The 20913-nt window shown below is 43.1% G+C and overlaps 1 protein-coding gene across 6 annotated transcripts in view; it reads right to left on the reverse strand.

Moving 5' to 3' along the window:
• IFT80 (intraflagellar transport 80) overlaps positions 1-20913 on the reverse strand; it is a 156124-nt gene that overhangs the window by 48661 nt on the left and 86550 nt on the right. For all 6 annotated transcript variants that reach the window (XM_075937826.1, XM_075937828.1, XM_075937827.1 and 3 more), the window contains 3 exons: positions 9357-9536; positions 2606-2724; positions 915-989 (listed from right to left, as the gene is read on the reverse strand). In XM_075937826.1, the coding sequence (XP_075793941.1) occupies positions 915-989; positions 2606-2724; positions 9357-9536 (374 nt within the window). The remainder of the gene's footprint in view (positions 1-914; positions 990-2605; positions 2725-9356; positions 9537-20913) is intronic.

Raw genomic sequence — 20913 nt, forward strand, 5'->3', positions numbered from 1 at the left:
GTGGGTAAGATTCTGAACCACAGTTTCTGGTTTAGCTTTTCCACATAGGCCCACGCTGCCCAGAGTGAGCAGAGACATGAGGCTTAGCCAGCAGCAGGTAATGGGCCCAAGGAAAAATTCAGAAAATAACCCCGCCTGTTTATCATGAAAGCAGCATAACACTAGGTCATAATTATGGAAAGCCATAAATGAACATCCTTATCATGAGTTTCACACACACATACACACACACAAGGCTGAGAGGGGCCTCATAGTCTGGGAAAGAGACAACAGCTGCCTTCCCAAGGCCAACCACGACCTCAGGAAAGGCTGTAAGATAACACTCCCCCTAAGAATTCAAACTCGCAGACCTACCAAAGGTATACTATAAACAATTGTTTGCTGTGTGCCGTACACTATCTTTTTGTTTTATACCCCAGGAAAGCACCTATGAACCACATCTGTTGGAAAGACGTTGTCATCGCTCCTATAAATCCCAAATGGAATATAGCTATGCCTTGTAAGGAAATTCTTGGGGGGGAGGGGGAGGAAGAAGGGGGCATATACTCGTATTTAGAAATTGTGTTAACCTGAGCCATGGGCAGAACTACTATGTAATCTTTTAGACTATTGGTTTACTGTGTTTATTATGCCTTGCTGTTAGTACCTATTCAGGGGCTCAGGAAATCTCACCCTGTCACTTCTCTCTGCCCATCAGCTCCCTATACAACCTATTGTAATGATTTGCTTATCAGTGCTCACGAACCCAAGTGGCAAGGTTATACTCTGCCAGCGCTGTGTGCAATAAACCCTCCTGCTTGAATCTACATGGTGTCTACATTTTGGTTTCCAACAGTATTTAAGAAACACACATATAATTCTACAGTTCAGTTTAACAAAAAAAAAAGTCTTTATTATTATAATAAACAAATTACCTTTCTGCTTGTAGAATTAAACTTACTGTTCCTTCTTTGAGGTCAAAGATAAGTGGTGTGTTCCAGTTCTTTGTACTAAAATAATATTAAGATTAGTATTAATTAACATTTCTAAAATTCACGAAGTAATAAAACACCTTTTTATTTTAAAATTTTAAATGATAGTTAGCTGTCCAATTCCCATTGAAAGTCATGGCAGTTGACTATTTAACCATCACTTCTGTCTTTGAAAATCTCACTCATGAGTTTAGCCAGTGGATCATGTAGCTGCACATCTTCCCTCCTGCTTCCTAAACACCTTATGCACAGGGGTACCCAGAGCCCTTGTAGTATTGTGCTCCATGGCTTTAAAGGCACACAATCGCACTCTATTCTGCCTTCCTATACATTGTAGAACCACATTATTTTAGTTTGCTCAGAATCTTCTGCAGTTTTTACACTGGTCACAGGATTTACTCCTATATGAACTCATACGTGGACTGGTGGTTCAATGATAATCATGTTACTGAGCAGGGAAACAACATTTAGGTATTAGATTTAGATCCCTATGTCTGGTAAACTACATTTCAGACATGACATGACTGTTTTCTGTATCATCCCTTATAAATAAACAATTCTAAAGAATCTGTTGGCCAATCTGCAGAGCACAAGTAATGGCATCTGAAAAACAGCTTGTGTGTCCTGGTCTCTGAGAAAGAAGTAACATTACCAAAGAAGTAACCAATGCAAATTGGTCAAATGGCTACGTGAGTTCAACTGGCAGCTCCTGAATTTAGAGATGGGCTATTCCCTACCCATATTTAGATATTTGAAGGGTAAGAGTAATTTCCCATAAAATGTATTTATCAACTAATTTTACTCCATTCACCATATCATCTACTTGTGTGAATTGCCATGGATCAGCTGAGCCACTAGAACTAGGACAATTTATTCCAGGTTGAAGATCTGGCACGTGGGGTACATTTTCAAAGGGTAAGATAGGATTTAACTGTTCAACTTTCATTCATCTTAGAAGAACTCATAAATGGTGGAGCTAATGGAAGATAAAAGGGAGTGCAACCTTAGTTTTATATGGCACCTTTTCAGGCATATGTTGAAAGATGTGTGTGACATGACTTTTTTACCACAGGGGTAGTGAGCAAGCCTGGCCTTCACTTACCCAGCAGAAGCAGCTCCAGTCTCATAGGGCTGAATTTGCCTTCCTGGTCTGGACATTGCAATATGATGCATGGAGTCATGTGGAGATGTGACCTTAAGCACCATGTCACAAAGCTACTCACTCAAATTTTGCCCAAGTGCCCCTTTGTCATGACAGAATGGTGGCCAGGCCAAATCTGAATGGTGTTGTGACCCTCTGTTCCAGGTCAGAATGCCCAGAGTGGGGAGCTGGGCCCAGCGCCACAGAACTGGAGCCTTCACTGCCTGGTAAATGTGGGGCAGACTTAAGTCTTCAACCCATCACCAATGATCCATCACCCTCCTAGCTGCAAAAGCTAGGAGGAATACGTTACGGTAATTCCTTATACAACTATGAAAATACATGTGTGTGTGTATATAGGTGGGTTCTATAACATATATCTATAAAAAGATGTAATGTTTTCATAGCTAAATCATGTATAAACAACTGCATTTTAAATCAAGCTCCTTCTGAATTCTCACAATTGAATGGATCATTAATTCAAATTACTTACGAAAACACATAACATTGAAGAGAAGTTGAAACAACTAAATGCCCGTAGTTCAAAGAGGCCTTAATGACTCTGTCACGGAATTCAAGTAAATCCACTGCATCATTAACAACATTACGGACCTAATAAACATGATTTATGGTTAAAAAATAAAATAATACAACAGATAACCCAGCATAATATTATACTCATTTTTAATCTCCATAAACAAGTGGCTGATATCATGCATTTACTGTACCATGTAACTGTGTAGGAACAGGAAGTTTTAAAGAAAAGCATTAATTAATAAATCAATTAACTCATGTTTAATAACCTAGAATAATTTTGAAACAAAAAGGGTTGCATTAAGTATGAAGTTTTTACCTGCTAATTTGTTTTGTGTGTTTAAAGACCTGACTTGTAAAAAAATGCATCTGTTTTCCTGGAGAATGCCATCATGTAAATCAATGGTATAACCTTACCTGGAATTCTGGTCATCTGATCTCAAAAAAAAAAAAAAAAAATACAGCAGAACCTCAGAGTTACAAACAGGTTTAGGAAGTGACCAGTTAACCACACACACCATTTCGAAGCAAAAGTACACAAGCAGATAAGCAAAAGTACACAAACGTGCACATACTCCTACACACAGAGAAAATATTGCACAGTACAGTACTATGTTAAACATAAACCACTGAAAGATATTTAGGTGCTTAATTATTTATTCAGAAGACTAGTTTCAGGCATCCAGGTTTGAAAATGATGGAAGAACTTATAACAGAAAGTCAGTATTACTCCACTGTTCACTAGTTATGTTATGAGTCAGTGTCTTAGAACACAGAAGAAAAATATTACATAAAATTCAAATATCTGTATTCAATCCCAGATATTTAGGTGCCTAATTGTGGATTCTGGCCAAGCTTTTCATAAACAGGTGCCTAAATTTGAGCTCTATAAACTACAATTTCATTTCTAACATGTCAATCACCCAGAAGCTCCTACTAATGTCCATAGGAACTGCTGAGTATTCAGAATTTTGGGGGGCTCTTATTTGATTTTCAAATGTGGATTGAGGAGTTTTTGTTGTGGCTGTTTTTTCAAGCCTCAGAATTAGCAACCCAACTTTAGGTATCCAAGTTTGAAAATTTCAGTCTCAATGTTTTATTATTTCCATACATTTGTTCCCTAAGTCCTCACTAAAGGGACGTCTAGACTACAAGCTTCTTTTGAAAGAAGCTTTTCCGGAAGAGATGTTCCGAAAAAAACTTCTTCCGAAAGAGAGCGTCCACACTGCCAAAGCACATCGAAGAAGTGATCTGCTTTTTCGAAAAAGTGATGCTTTTTCGAAAGATAGTATCCATTTGGTGTGGATGCTACCTCGCATTTAAGCTGTGATTACTATGGATTGAGTGACCACCAGTGCACCTGTGCTTTTTCCTGGAGGCATCTTCTTTCAAAAATCTCCCTCTTCCATGTTCACACATGCTGTGTTTTTTAAATTTTCTTTCAAAAGAACGCAATAGTAGTGGGGACATAAGTGAAGTTTTTTTGGAAAAATGGCAGTTTTTCCAAAACACCCCCTGCAGTCTAGATGTTAAAAGACATTTGACAAATTTTCCTACCTTTGGAAAATTTGAACCTGTGGTTATATTACGGTGAATGAGCGCAACAAAGGACACTAAACACTCTTTATGATTGTGGACACCTGTCAGTTGCCTGTTGATCTGGAAATCCAAGAAAACCATGAATCTGGACATCCATTCATCACAGAGGCTGTGGCAGAGTCAATCCCACTCCTGGGCCCCTGGCCAGGCCACTGTCCCATAGTTTAGGAGTTGCAGTATAAGATTCACTCACCTTGTTTTGGTGTTTGTCATCTCCCTGCAGCCTTTGTCAGGGGGCTGATGCTATTCTACTTGGCTCCTCCGATATCCTTATCAATTGTCTTTCTCCACACTCCAAACTTCTCCTTCACTCTCTAAACTCCTTGTCCAAGCTCCAAACTCCTTCTCAACTCTCTCTCCCTCCCCTACCTACAGGGAGGGTTTTTAAAGAGGCCTTGTGGAAGCCCCAATAAGCTTTACCTGGACCTTAACTTATTTGCAGCCGCCCTGTCTCAGCTGCCCCTAATTAGCCAGGATTCATACCTCTTTCTGCAAGAGCTGCCTCTCTACCCTTCCACCAAGCCCTTTAACCTGCTCTATCACACCTGCTCTGTCACAAGGCATATGTGATAGAATAATTAGTACCTATACTATAGGAACAGACAGCGATGGTGCAGCTGTACCCCATGTAACCCCATGTAGTGTAGACATGATACTCAGCCCTGCCTACACTATCACTTATACCAGTGCTATCACCAGTGTAGATGCACCTTTATTGGTAATTAATGCAATATTATTTCTGATGTAAACAAAACTTATGACTCAGTGAATCAGATCCTTTATTCATGCCCCCACCTCACCAAAAAACAAGCTGCTTTGATACTTTCACAATCTTCAAGTGAGCCAAGAGGCTGATGTAGTTCTGGGTCATGTGATTGTATACTCAAACACATATGCATGTACCACTTGCTCATTCTGACTCAAAGACATTTAACCAAATTATTTATACTTGGCAAAATTATTCATTCACTATTATTTATCTCTAATAAGAAGGAGTTACTCACCTTGTGCAATAACGGTGGTTCTTCGAGATGTGTGTCTCCGTGGGTGCTCTGCTCTAGGTGCTGGTGCCAGCGACTTTTTTAGCAGTTTCTACCTCACCGTGCACACGCCGTGGTGCCCCTTGTGTCATTGGTGTATGTTAGGCACGCATGCAGCATGGTCCCCCTGTTCCTTCTCTACCAGTGCTGTTAGAGCATGGGGATCCAAAGCAGGGGAAGGAGGGAGGGTAGTGGAGCACCCACAGGGACACACATCTCGAAGAACTACCATTACTGCATAAGGTGAGTAACTCCTTCTCCTTCAAATGGTGTCCCCGGGGGTGCTCCAGTCTGGGTGACTACTCAGCAGTTGTTGGCCCGTGGAGGTGGCTTTGGAGCCCTGTGTTAGTCATTGAAGATAGTACTGCATGTCCCACTGCCATGGATGATGCAATGGAAGAGGAGAGAGTGTAATGCTGTGCAAATGTGTGGTCTGATGACCATGTGGCGACATTACAAATGTCCTTGAGAGGAACATTGTTGAGGAAGGCAGTAGCGGAAGACATTGCCCTAGTGGAATGGGCCTTGATGACTCAAGGTAGTTTTTTATTATGGAGGATGTAGCATGTGTGGATACATGAGGAAATCCACTTAGAGATCCTCTGCGAAGAGACCGCTTGTCCTTTGGATCGTTCTGCGTAGGACAGGAAGAGTCTAGGGGACGTTCACCAGACCCTTGTCCGGTTGATGTAGAAGGCAAGTGCTCTGTGGACATCAAGGGTGTGCCAAGCAGCGTGCACCGGGTCAGCATGAGGCTTGGGAAAAAGGCAGGTAAGTGTATGGGTTCGTTGACGTGGAAGGGGGAAGGGATTTTCAAGATGAATTTAGGATGGGGTCGGAGTTTAACTCTGTCCTTGGTGAACACTGTGTACGGGGGGGAGGGGGTGTCTGCCATTAGGGTGGTGAGTTCGCTCACTCTCCTGCTGGAGGTTATTGCAACCAGAAAGGAGACTTTCATCGATAGGTATGACCAGGAGAAAGTCGCCAGCGGCTCAAAGGATCGTTTTCTCAAGCTCTTAAGTACGTGATTTAGGTGCCAGACGGAACCGGGTGGGCAAACGGATGGAAAGGTGTTTTGTAGACCTTGAGGAATCTCTTAGTGATCGGACTGGTGAGGAAAGAAGCTCTTTGGCGTGATGGAAAGCTGCTATGGCAGCTGTATGGACCCTGATAGTACTGAGAGTGAGGCCCAATTCCTTAAGGTGTAAGAGATAGTGCAGTAGGAGGGGAAGGAGAGTGGTCTCTGGCATTGTAGTGTGAGAACGTTTGAGCCAGTGGGAAAATCTCTTCCATTTATAGAGGTACGCTTTCCTGACAGACTGTCTTCTACTGTTGATCAGTATTTCCTTCAATCTTTCTGAACTGGTGTTTTTGGCATCTTGTAGCCATGAAGGAGCCAGGCGTAGAGGTGAAGTTTGTGGGGTTCTGGATGGAGATTCATTCTGTGATTCTGGGAGGGAAGACTGCGCTGAGGCAGGAAGGAATATGGATCCGTGATTGTCATCCTGTAGAGGTAAGGATACCATGTTTACCTTGACCATTCTGGTGCAATAAGTATCACTCAAGCATGGTCTGTTCTGATCTTGCTGATGACCTTGTTGAGAATAGGAAAGGGTGGGAATGCATAGAGGAGAGGAGCATCCCACCTGATGGAGAAAGCATCCCTCAGGGAGTGCTTCCCTAAAGCTGCTCTGGAACAATAAAGGTGACACTTCCTGTTGTTTCTGGTCAAGATGAGGTCTATGTCTGGCTGACCCCATTGGCGAAATACGTGATTGAGTGCATGCCTGTCTATCTCCCATTCATGCTGGTTGTAGAACTTGCGACTGAGGGCATCTGCAGTAATACTGAGCACCCCTTGAAGGTAAGAAGCAACCGGGGTGACCTGGTGCCTCAGACACCAATTCCATAAGTTGCGGGCCTCCGCACATTCAGATGGGGATCGTAAACCTCCCTGCCGATTGATATAGTACGTGCAAGTGGTGTTGTCCATCATTATGGTGATGGCCTTGTGGGCTATATGGGGTAGGAAATGCTGGCATGCATACCGTACTGCTAGTAGTTCTAGAAGATTGATATGAAACGTTTGCTCTATAAAGGACCATTTGCCTTGGGCCGTGACGGTTCCCAGATGGGCTCTCCAACCAAGGAGTGATGCATTGGTCATCATAGTAAGTGTGGGGATAGGTTGTTGGAATGGCACTCCAGTTAGCACACCGTGTGGATTCATCCACCATTGTAGGGAATTGAGGACCTGTGGTGGAATGGTAACTAACTTAGGGTATGTCTACACTACCCCGCTAGTTCGAACTAGCGGGGTAATGTAGGCATACCGCACTTGCAAATGAAGCCCGGGATTTGAATTTCCCGTGCTTCATTTGCATAAGCCGGGCGCCGCCATTTTTAAATCCCAGCTGGTTCGAACCCTGTGCCGCACGGCTACACGCGGCACGAACTAGGTAGTTCGGACTAGGCTTCCTAGTTCGAACTACCGTTACTCGTCGTGGAATTAGGAGTAACGGTAGTTCGAACTAGCAAGCCTAGTCCGAACTACCTAGTTCGTGCCGCGTGTAGCTGCGCGGCACGGGGTTCGAACCAGCCGGGATTTAAAAATGGCGGCGCCCGGCTTATGCAAATGAAGCACGGGAAATTCAAATCCCGGGCTTCATTTGCAAGTGCGGTATGCCTACATTACCCCGCTAGTTCGAACTAGTGGGGTAGTGTAGACATACCCTTAGAGAACAGGTCTCTGGATGGTGGATGGAGAATGTGAGTCCCATGGTTGCAACTGTCTGGTGTATGGAGGTAGCGGATAGTTGTAATGCTGTGCATACCATGGTGGTGGTCGTGGGTATGCATATGCCATCTGCCCAGACTGCCAAGAAGGAGGTCTGTGAGTTGGGCTGGAATGTTGGGAGGAGAATCTGCTCCGAGGGTCAGTGCCCACTTCGCTTGGAGAGCGCGAGTGATTAGATGATCTAAGGGAGCGCACTAACTATATGGAGGATCCTGGTGATATCAGTGCCATTGGTGTGTGACTCCTGACAGGAGATTCGTGCCATAAGCGCTCTTGAGTTGGTGTCGAGCTGTGAGGTTTGCTCAGTGCCGATGGTGTTGGCGGTGTTGTCTAGTCTGTAGGTGATGTTTCGGTACGGGGTCTCTTAGCCAACGAGGCCGGAGCCGAGTGAAGGTGTTGCTTCGGTGCCAAGCGATCCTTATGGTGCCCCTCTGGTGCGGTCGGTGCCGCTTGCTTTTGTTTGGGTTCTGAGTGTGCTCTCTTATGCAGTGCCAGCATTTTGGACAGTGCAGTGTCTACCTGCGGTGCTGACCCTTTCAGCTGTCGGTGCTAAGGGTACAGATCGGGCTGGAGACAGACCCGTTTTTGAGAAAGCCATGCCAGAAGAGGCAGAGGGACGAATTTTGTCCATACCTTTCGGCTGATGAACAGATTTTGGCCTCGCTGGAGTATCCTCCGAAGACGATTGGAGAGATTTTTCATATAATAAGGTCTTCAGTCTGTTGGCTCGGTCATGGCATGCTCTGGTTGCCAATTTCCAGCAGTGGGGGCACTTTTGTGTCTGGTGTGACTCCCCAAGACACTTTATACACTTGGAATGCCCGTCAGATACAGGCATAGCATCCTGGCACGACTCGCACCTCTTGAAGCCAGGGGATCCTGGCATGAGGCGTGGCGAAAAGCGGCGAGCCGCAAATAAATTTTTTTTTTTGCACTGGGATAGGGTAAGGGCCTAAAAACTTGGGAGAAGTGAGGTAACTAAGGGTAATAACTGGGTTTTTTGATAGAACGATGGAGAGAGAGAGGCTCCGTCTGCTGCTAAGGACAGTAGAGAAAGAACTGAGGGACCGCACCGCATGCGCACCTAATAGACCTAACAGACACCAATGACACAAGAGGTGCCACAGTGTGTGCACGACGGAAACTGTGGCACGAGGATGTACCAGCACCCAGAGTCGAGCACCCACAGGGACACCACTTGAAGGAGAAATTACAATTATGAGTCTTACATATACAATCCCAAAGGTCAACTTTGCTGAATTTGTAACCCATACCTCCATAGTTCTTCTTTTAGTTAATGTTATTTCAAAGTTCTTCCATTCCCAGCGTTGCTCCACAATATGGGCAAAAATCACATGTCCATTTCCACAAGCTCCTGCTATTTGAGTACCATCAACAGACCAAGCAATATTAAATATACTGCCAGTACTTGGTTTCTCTAAAGCATATGACCACTAATAAAAACAAAAACAAAAAAGAAAAGAATTTTAATACTTTAAGATTGCACTAAAAAAATGAATGCACTTAAATTTATTAATAGACTAATCAGTTGAATAAGTTTCTTATTTTTGCAGGTATCATATAAAGGTCTATTTCTTAGTAAGATGATCTGAAGACAGGAGGTACAGAAAAGAAAATACAGGAAAAATCACAACATTTGAAAGATATTTAGCAGATTGTTATTCAACCTAAATATATTTTAAATGTATTAAGTCATTCATAAATCTAGGCAATCACTAAATACAATTTAAAACTGCAATTTCATTTGCTTAAAAACAATAATATGCATTATGTGGACCCAGTGGACCAGATTCTCCAATATGATGCAGCTGATTCATGCTGAATTGCCAGCAGCTTTTGGACCTAGAACCAGCATGGCCCTGGCATAATCAAATAGTAGAAGAAGAATCTTCTGATGTTACACAGCCAGCTCAAAATTCCTACTGCATCTTCTCACCATGATGAAATATGTTGTTGAATTAAGACACATGGCCAGGGTGTCTCTATACCAGGGCTTAACTTTGGAAGCCCCGGGGGCCACAATGATATAGCACATGTCAAGGGCCGCAACTCAAGTGTGTTTTCATATACATGCAAATATATATGCAAATAGCTTCTATCACACTGATGGGCATGAATACAAAGATTAAGGCATGACTACACAACACACAGGCCCCATTTAAGTCAGTTCTGCTGATAATTAATAAAATGCAATATTTACCTGATTTCCACCCATATGACAGCACTTGTAATGAGCAATGACAGTCTAGGAATTTATCTACTAAAATGCGTATCAATAGAAGTCCATTATATTGACTATTTTTTTGTTTTGGCTCCCATCCGTGGGCCATGTGTTGAGACCCGCATAAACCCAAACCGCACCGCTGGCTGCAAACAAATGGGTGGGAGGCTCACATGTGGCTCATGGGCCGCGTGTTGAGAAGTCCTGCTCTATACTATGCTGATCCCAAACTATGCTTTTTAGCCCCAATGGCCATTAACTGCAAGCATTAAATTGGAGTACCCCTGAGGCTGCTGTAACTTACAACAAGGGCTTACCTGAACACAGCAGCCAAGGATTCGCAGAGTGCTTTATGACACTACCTTTCCTTCCTTTGTCCTAAATATTGTGTGGAAATTGACCATACACTAAGAGCTTAACCAATGTAAAAAAGGGAAACAGATTTTGTTTTCAGCATCAAGACCTGATTAGCGATCATTGAATAAATATAAAGAACCCAGATCTATAACTTTTAAAACTCACTGCTATAAGATATAACTGAGATGACAAGCTTAACAGGATTCCAAAAAGGAATAATGAGAACATTCTCTGATTAATTAAATAGGATTAAAACCATTTTAGAAGGAATGTAATAACCCCTACTTTTGGGCAATATATTTTTAAAGTGTGGGGTATGACTGCTGGAAGAAAAAGGATGTGAAGTCAGGCTGCCCAGAGGATTCAGGAGACCTGGGGCAAAACAATTTCGGGGGCCCCTTCCTGGCACTCCGTGACTCAGACATTCTCATGGGGACCCCTGCGGGATCCGGGGCAAATTGCTCCACTTGCCCCCTGCTCTGAGGCCCTGTGTGAAGTACCACAGAGGGCATGGATAAGTCCATTTTCCTCTAAATTGGCAGCTTCTAGGTAAGTCTCAAATTGCTAATGTTGTGAAGAAAACTTTTGAAACATGACCCGGGTGATGTCCTCCTAAATTTACACAGCCTGAAATAATAGCTCTGAAATGTCTACTGCCCTGGTAATTTAAAAGAATATTAGCTCAGATGCCAAGGATGATACACATTAAATATGAACCCTGTGAAATACCTTATATATTTAATACATATTAAATATCAACTCTGTGAAAGCATTCAGTGAAGGAAAAGTAGTATCATTATGAAGATCTATCCAATCTACTGAGTGACTGGTCAGTCATTTTAGGTAGACCTTTCATAACAAATGCCCTGACTGAAGAGGAATACAACTAGAAGTTGAAACTCTCTTAACCGGGTCCAGCAGGACCTCGGATGTTCCAGAACCAGAGAGTTCCCAGAAGAGAGCTAGCACATGGGAGCCCAGTAGGCTGGTAGGGCAGTGGGAGACAGATGCGCAGCAGCGGGGGTTCCCAGCAGGGAGTGGGAGCCCCTCACACAGTAGTGGGATTGATCAGTAGGAGAACAGGAGCCTGGTGCTTGGAGGTGGCAGGACTGCCAGGTGCTGCAGCGAGAGCCTGGTGCGTGGAGATGGCAACACTGCCAGGTGCTGCAGCAGGGGCTGACAGGGCAGTGGGAGCCAGCGAGAGGGGGGAGGCGTCTGGGAGACCAGCGATCGGGCCAGAGCTGGAGGGGACTGGTGTCAGGGGGGCCTGAAATGACCTCCCTTGATCCAGAAAAATCCCTGATCCGGAACTGGTCAGGTCCCAAGGGTGCTGGATCAGGGAGGTCCAACCTGTAATTTCATTTTCCTAAACAGGAACATCAACTTGCAAAAAGTTTGGGAAATCACGCAGCAGCTAGGAATTGTTTTTCCCTGAGAGCAGGTTATTTCATAAATTTTCTTCTTGTGTTTCGTATACCTTCTTCTGAGATATATGGTACTGGCCACTGTCAGAATGTAATTCTGGAGCAGATGGACTACTGGTTTGATCAGATCTGGCAATTCCTATGTTCTCATACAAATAGGCAATTTCCCAATGAAGTCATACATAATAAAAAAAAAATGAAAATTTAGTTCTTATTAAATTTTGAAAAGTTAAAAAAGAAATAGCTGACATTTGTATTATACTTTCATCCAAATATCCCAAAGTGCTCAAAACTTTTAAAACTGATTTAAAAACAGGGTCACTTCACTAAAAAGTGGTGTTATAGCTCCTTACAAAGAAAAATATTTAGTTACACAGTTTATAGCCTAATGTAGCATTGGTTCATTACTGAGCTACTAACTTCTCAGGGCATCTCAGAGGTTTTCCAAACCCAAAAGTGACCATGACTGACTTGGCTTATTTTAAGTGAACTAATGAGATCACAGTCTGATGTGGAATGGCCACATGCCAAACAACATACCTCAGGATTTCATTTTCCATTAGAAAAAAGAAGTGAAATCATTTTCCTAAGGCACTAGAAATTCAAACAGTAAGTAAAATGTCACATTTTTGCTTGCACACATTGTTAATAAAAGGTTCCTCAGGTGGGAATGCCCATTTGGCTGACTTCCAGAAGAACATGTTTCTATGGAAAGTGGCTGCAAAACCGCCAATGATTTTATGGCCTTATCATATTTTCTTTCATCTTATTAACTACTGCTTTCTGTGGTCTATATTTATTTAAAGATTATTAATCAGAGTTTGTAATATGGACCGAGCAAACACTGGAACAGAAGTCAGCTCTTAATGTTTTTGATAAGTGATTTGCTGGTTGCTTTCAATGCCCAAATATATTTAGGGCAAAATAATCATTGTATGGTCATACTCATACAGCTAGTTCAAGTGTAATGCAAATATACTGGGCAATCTCAGGAGGAGAAATCTTTCCTCAAAGGCTATGGAGCAGTTTTGAAGAGGTTACTTCATACTGATAGCTAAATAAGCCCTATACATGTCTTATACCACCCTGTGGTAGAACATTGGCTGAAAGACCTGTGCAGCAACAATCTTCTGGTTAACCATTTCATTCCCTGACTTGCTTCCTGCACATTGCTGTATTCCCCAAATCCTGTCTGCCTTGTTCAGTGGGAATGCACTATTTCCAGTTTAATGAGGATGCAGGGACAGGATTTAAACCTTTAATGTCATCAAATTAAATATGCAGAAGTAGTACAGTGGCTTTTTACCCTTAAAGCATGCTTCCATCATTTACTCTATTCTTCCCCTCACCATAATTTTGACAACATTTTGATATTGGCTCTTTTAACTAATTACATCTTCAAACAGTTTGGGTAGTTTTCCCATATCCTCTGCCACCATCTCATCCAAAGGAGAAGCAGTGAGGAAACAGTGAAAACAGTGAGGAATCCTATGGTACTGGAGGACTGTTGTCTGGATACTGGGATCTCAGTAATCAGAGACACTCAATGGTACCAAGTTAAGAGGTCAAAGCTTTGAAGACAGTAAATCATGCCAGAACTTAAGACCTTTTCAAAGCTATTCTCTAAGATGAAAGTTTGCACTTCTCTTTTTTGTAAGCCTTTCCTGCATTGAGATAGGAGTGCTGGATCTGTTCAGAGGCAGATATATGGAGAGAAGGATCTTTTGTTCTGACTCAGAACCTGATTGACAGTAGCATTCATCATTAGGAGTCTGACTTTGATCTTTCTGTTTTTCCTTGTCCTGAATTTGAAGGTCAGACAGATGTTGCACTTCTGGGAGATATAGGACTCCCCCTAGCAAGTGACACACTTAGACTGTTCCTCATAGGTATAGTCTCTCAGCAGGAGACACAATATTTGAAACCTGATGAGCCAGCCACGTTCTGCCAGGAAAAAATAAGTTTCCTCCAAAAGGGAAGAGGGGTAAAACAATCTTCTCATGAATTAACTTCTCATATAATTAACTACAATTATACTAACTGAAGTGTAGGAGCATAAGCTTTCGTGGCAAAGACCCACTTCGTCAGATGCATGTCTACACTTCAGTTAGTCTATAAGGTGCCACAGGACTCCTCGTCGCTTTTGCAGATTCAGACTAACACGGCTACCCCTCTGATACAATTATACTAACAACTATCTTAATGACTACAGAAATATTAGAAAACCTGACACATGCTCAAAGCAGACACACTAGTTCTCTATCTCAGATCAAAGTGGCTGATAAGGAACTATGTGTGGGGAGTTCATCTGCAAACCCCTACAGAGTCTCAGCATCCAGCATTAGAAGGCATACGGTGCATGTGTGGGCTGAACACACACTGCTAATTGAAAATCACCTAACAAGGGCACGCACACCTAAAGTGGAGTACTTACACTATAGGGACACTACTCAAAGAACAATAGTGTCACTCAAATTTCCATTTGACATTTTGTGTTGCTGTACATATTCCTGTAAATCTGAAAGGTCACCATCTCCCTCACCATAGAGGGGAATGGAAAGGCTTAACACTTGATACAGCATGAACTCAATAAAACTGTGTAGTAGCAGGTAAATCCTGTACAACAGGGCTTTTGGGGCAACGATGGAGCAAATGCTGGGAGTTCAACTGATATGGAGAAAATTACTGCTTCAGGATTTTGTTTTTCAACATTAAAAAAAAGAAAATTTAGGTTTCTTTTACATTTGATTTTTTTTTAAATTAGAGCAATAGAGACTACAAGACATAAAGTTGAAATACCACATACAAGGAGCTCAGGAGATGTCTAGCATCTGAAAATACACTGTAGTTTCAAAGGTTTGCACAAATGTCTTCCCACCATCACGGGGCACTTACTACATTTAAAGCAGGGTTAGCTCCTGGGTGCAGAGCAAACTGGGACTGAACAGTCTGGGCTCACACCGCCCCTAGGATTGTTGCAGCTCTGCCTCCTCTGCCCACCCCACGCACTGTGGAGATGGTGCTGGGGAGTGAGGGGGAAATCAGCTTTTAAGCTGGCTCCCCCCAGCACCAGCTTCTCCCCATCTTTGCTGCTTCTGATACAGAGGCGGGGGTAGGGGGAGAGTGCGACTAATTGCTTACATTCCTACTCCGCACCAGGGGCTCTGCTCTCACACCCCGATGTGGGGTCCTGGCTTTGACCTCCTTATCTCGGTCTGTGTCTCTCTTCTCCTCACCAGAATCATGACCCCGCTCCCGGCTCCATCTCTGAGGTTTTGTGGGGCACAGATAGTAGTAAAGAGGTGTGAGATAAAAAGTCCCTTTCAGCACCTTCATTGTATGTTCCAGCACCATGGATAAGACAGTGTCACTCTTCACGAGTATCACCCTCTACAGCTTATTCAAATACATTAGCTTTCTTCCAAAAATTACACTGAAATGGATCCCATCCAGGCAGTTCTAGTAAATCAAACTGTGCTACTCTGGAAGGGATTAGCCACCAGTATAATGTAATGGAAAATCTGGATTCAATAATTGTTATCTCGTTGAGAATCCCATCCCATCATTGTTAATAAATGCAGATGTAATCACAGGGATACTAAATGGAAAACCCTGATGTGCTAGTTTTGACTTTTGAATTTGGCAATATTAAAACACATATAGATGTATCAGTAAAGATTGAGATCAAATCCCAGTATATACTACAGATTTCTTAGGATTTCTAATTTGATTTAATTTATATTAACCCATGTCACAATTAAAATGTTATTAAAAAGTATTTACTGTGTACATGCAGTAGTCAATTTCCAAATGTTAATTTCTCAGTCACGTTATCTTTTAAAACAGTAATAGTCACCAATATAAATCACAGTGTAAATTTTAATAGTACATTAGTTCACATTAATGAAAATCACGACTTCTATTACATTTATTTAAGATGTTCTCTCAAAAGTCTCACAACTTGAAGAAAATGTATAATCATGTAGTTATAACTCTTTCAATATTTGGTTTTATAATAGAAATCCCAGCAGCATTAAACTCTATAGAACTGTGGACAAGATGTTTCACACTACAAAAGAAAAAGTCACCACTGCAGAGCATTTCTCAATCACTTTTCCACAACATATTAGGCAAAATTCTGCAATTTTTTACTACATATGCCAAATATTTTTATAAAATTATTATCAGAATTGTATATATACAGCCAGAGAATTATATAGAGAAACAACATTATGGAAGCAAACAAATATGTATAATAGCTAAAGTAAAATGGCGTCAATCACTTCTACAATAAAGAACAAAGCTTTTATGACCCGTACAGTTGCTCGGTCCCTGAATTAGTTGTTTTAATGTACAAAGAGTTGCTTGCATTATAAAGCAGGAGTGGTCTATCATGCTGAATATAGTGAAATTAAGTTCAGAAAATGAAGACAAGTGGGAAAATTGAGCAACAGATCAGTCAACTATCTATTAGGAAAATATGTTTGAGCAATAAGTCACAAAAATACATGCACAGAAAAAAGTACCGTCAGCCAAAAAGATATTCAACAAGAAATAAAATAAACGTGAAGCTTAAATCAACTGAATAAACAGTAAAACAAAATCAAAATACCTAAAATAATATACAGCACCATTCTCAATAAGGGCAAATTAATCACTAGTGGAAATACTGAATAATTTTAAAACATTATTAAAACAAACACATAGAAGACACTTTCAAAAGTATTAAAACAGATTTCCTATCCATCATAGCTAGTACCTGCTGATATTCATAAAAATATGTATATGAAAAGATGAAGCAGTTTATTAGCTCTCTATACTTCATTTTCAAGTCTTGCATAAATTGTTATATTTACCTCTTTCATTCTCTGAAGCACTGAACAAGCACCCTTTCTTTGGAATTAGGTGAGATCAATTTCCTGTAATTAGGGCAAGGGAAAACACTAGTAGTTTTCAATCCTTCCTATCTTCTATGTCCTATATGAACTATGACATGATCACTCTTGGGCTATGTCTAGACTGCAGGCTTCTTTCGAAAGCATCTTTCGAAAGAGCCTCTTTCGAAAGATCGCGTCTAGACTGCAGGCGGATCTTTCGAAAGAGAAATCCGCTTTTTCGAAAGAGCACCCAGCGAGTCTGGATGCTCTCTTTCGAAGACGGCCTCTTTACATTGAAGAACGCCTTCTTTCGAAAGAGGAACTTTTGAAAGAAGGCGTTCTTCCTCGTGAAATGAGGTTTACCGCCATCGAAAGAAAAGCCACGTTCTTTCGAAATAATTTCGAAAGAACGCGGCTTGAGTCTGGACGCAGGGGAAGTTTTTTCGGGAAAAGGCTACTTTCCCTTTTCCCGAAAAAACCCCTGAGTCTGGACACGGCCTTGCTTAGGGAAGTTTGTAAAGCCACAGAAAGTCACTCAGCAAGCAGGACTGAACATTTTAAGCATTGCTCTCGGTTTAAGGAATCAGATTCTTAAAAAAAGGTGGATAAACTGAAGAAAATTATCTCTATTCAACCTATTAATACAGATATGTTTACTTTTTAAATGTTACCATTTACTGTTGATGATCTTGGAGCACTCAGAGGAGCCAAAAGCAGACAGTGAATACAATTACAACATAAAATAGTAAGCAAAACAGTTATTGTGTGGCAGCCACATTACTTTCCTTCAGTTATGAGTGCTATAAACAGTACAACAGCTTCCTCAAGTTTTCTTAAAGTGACAAAGTTAATCTGCTTACTGTTTGCAATTTTCTTTTTATGCATAAAACTGATGAGGCATAAAAGCAAATTAGAAATATGTGAAAAGTAGGCAAAGAATATTATATGAAAGTTTTAATTAAATTATGCCATGTAACTAAATGCATATGCTAGAGAAGGGTTAATGATACCTATATCTCCTGATGATTCCCTGAGGAGCAATTTGCTGACACAGCTCCATTACATCAGACACAATAAAAATGTCTGTGTTGACCAGTAAAGCTAGGTCTGGTTCTCTTCAAACACTATCACTCTGGTGGTATGTGACTCATTCTCCCTTCTCCCCCAGTGCTAGAGTGGCTAAGTCTTTAGCAATTATTTACATTTAGATGTCAGTGAAAAAACTTGCATAAAGAAGCAAGACTTCTCAATGCTAACCTAATAAATTATTGTTGCAGGCTGCTGAACAGTAGATAGCATCTGGCTTTAGCTACTGTTAATGTCTTTGCTTCTTAAAGAGTTGTGTAGTAAACCAGGAATAAAGTCAGTCTTCTGTAAAACAAAACTAGCTGCAGTAAAATGTTGACAAAACCCTTTAGCATGGTATGTGCTGATGAGAAAATACTGGTTGTCAATTTTTTCCCCATTAAAATTAGTTCAATCTTATTTAAAATAAATTATAATAAATTAAATTAGAATTACCACAGCTAATGAGAAAAATGTGTGAGGAACTGATATAAAACATTTTTAAAATCAACAGAAATAAAGTTGCACATCACAGCAAAATAAAGTAAAAATTCAGTGTTTTAAAATCACATATAATTTCTTGTCTACAGCCCGAAGGCGATAGGTCCGAAGCACTCATGTCACGTTGGACCACTGCTGTGTACTCATCTCGAGTAGAGCACCCTCGGGGACACTACTCGATGAAGAAAAGAGAGTTACTCACCCGGTGCAGTAACATCTGTTCTTCGAGATGTGTGTCCCCGTGGGTGCTCCATGTCCCACCCTCCTCCCTGCTTCGGAGCTTCTATTTATGTCTTTCAGATGCTTCCGGTTGGGAGGAAACTGACAAGACCGGACCGCGCTCAGATGAAAGGCGCGAAGGGGCACTCGCGCATGCGCGGTCCGGTAGGGGGCTACTGCTAGTGAAAATTCCTCTGGTTTGCGGCGCCGGGACGAGCCCAGCACCTCGAGTGGAGCACCCTCGGGGACACTACTCGATGAAGAATTCTCTGTGTACTGTTCAAATGTGTAAAGGTAAATCTTTCACTCAAAAATAAAGATTTTGTTATACAACTGAATGACCTTTAACTGGGGTGGTTGGGGACTGAAAACCTGGAGAGGGGAAGAGAGCTCAAGTAGGCTGCTGCTTCCCTGATCGCAGGGTCCTGCCAGCTTCCTGTGTCCTGGCATCACCATGGCCTTGGGATCGGGTGGAGTAAGACCTAGTCCTGGCCTGGGCAGGAGCGGGGGAGGGGGAGGCAGCTGTTGGGCCTGTGAGGGTTTGGGAGCAGATGGGGCTGGGGAGGAAAGGGGAACTGGGGGGGAAGGAAGGGGCTGGAGGAGCTGGAGGAGCAGGGGCCTGGCATGCAGGAGGAGTAGTGCCCATGACAGGGGCAGGCAAGGCAAAGAGCTCCCTCATTGTGGCACAGATGGTAGTGCGCTACTGAGCCAGCTCGTCTAGCAGCCTGGTGCGCCACTTGGCCTCTGCCTCCGTCCTCTGCTGGAGGGTCCTGTTGAGGTCCTGCAGGGCCATAACGTGCTCTCTCAGCAGGTCCGTGTACACAGGCCAATGCCTGCGGGTGCCACGGGTCCGGGATGGTGGTGGGGCAGGTGTGGTGCTCCCCTGTTGGGTAGAGGATCCAGTTGTGGAGGAAAAGAGGAGACAATCATTGTCTGTGTGCACCCCTGCTGTCCCGGGGGCATGCCGTGGCTGTCAGGGGCTCTCCTTTGGACAGGAGACTCAGGGCTGTTACACGTGACACCGCATGTGAGTTGGGCAGTGGCCTGAAAGCCTCACAGGGGCCCCACAGTGGCAATGGGGCTAGCTGGCCCCACACACTGCCAACACGCCTGTGTGTGGTGACCCCTCAAAGCACTCACCTGATGTTCCCTCCCCAATGTCCACGGACATCTGGAAGGCCTCTGGGGTCTGAGTCCCTGCTGCCTCCTCTTCCTCCTCCTTGTGCTACTCTCCCGCCTCTCCAGCCTGGCCTTCATCCCTCATGAGGGGTTGGTCCACGATGTGGTGGGGTAATCAGGACTCCACCACACGCAGTGGAGTCTGGGCATCCCAACAGCCCAGGATCTGCTCCAACTCCTCGTAGTAAGGGCAAGTCTCGGGGGTTGCCCCAGAGCGGGAGCTCTTGTCCCAAGCACTGGCATATCCCTGCCGCAGCTCCTTTACCTTGGCCCTGACTTGTGCCATGGTGCGGGGGTGATGCCCTTTGGTGGCCAGTCCCTGGGCCAGGCGCTCATAAATGTCCGCATTCCTGCGGCATGTTTGCAGGGCCTGCAGGGCTTCTTCCTGAGACCAGAGCTCTAGGAGGTTTTTGATTTTTGGCCCTGACCAGGCTGGTGTCCACCTTTTGGTGCCCTGGGTGGGTCCTTGTCTCTGTCCTGAGAAGGGCCAGGGGGGCCTTGAGGCTGGGACATGGGTGTCACGGGTGCTCTGGCTAGCTGCCAGGGACAGCAAGGTCTGTCTGCGTGCCTGTGTCTTTAAGAGGCTGTGGCCAGGAACCCCAGAGGTGCTGTACCTGTAAAGGCTAGACTGTCCATCAGGGCTTCTTCCTGGAGGCCTTTTTTGTCAACAGAACTGGCTCTCTGCATCCACACCCACCGTTTGTCAACAGATCTCTGTCAACAAAGGCGTTCTTCCTCGTAAAAAGAGGTTTACCGCTGTTGACAAAACTGCCGCGTTCTGACAGAACGCAGCGGTAGTGTAGACGCAGGTATAGTTTCGTCGACAAAAGCCTGTAGTCTAGATACACTCACAGTCTCCAAAACCTTCCGGTGAATTCTTAAATTGAATGGGAAACAAGAACTTCCCAACACAAACCAAGTTAGAAAAAAATGGTACCATCAAAATACTGACAAAATAAAAAGAAAA

Source organism: Pelodiscus sinensis, chromosome 10 (genome assembly GCF_049634645.1).
Source record: "Pelodiscus sinensis isolate JC-2024 chromosome 10, ASM4963464v1, whole genome shotgun sequence".
NCBI classification, from domain to species: domain Eukaryota; kingdom Metazoa; phylum Chordata; order Testudines; family Trionychidae; genus Pelodiscus; species Pelodiscus sinensis.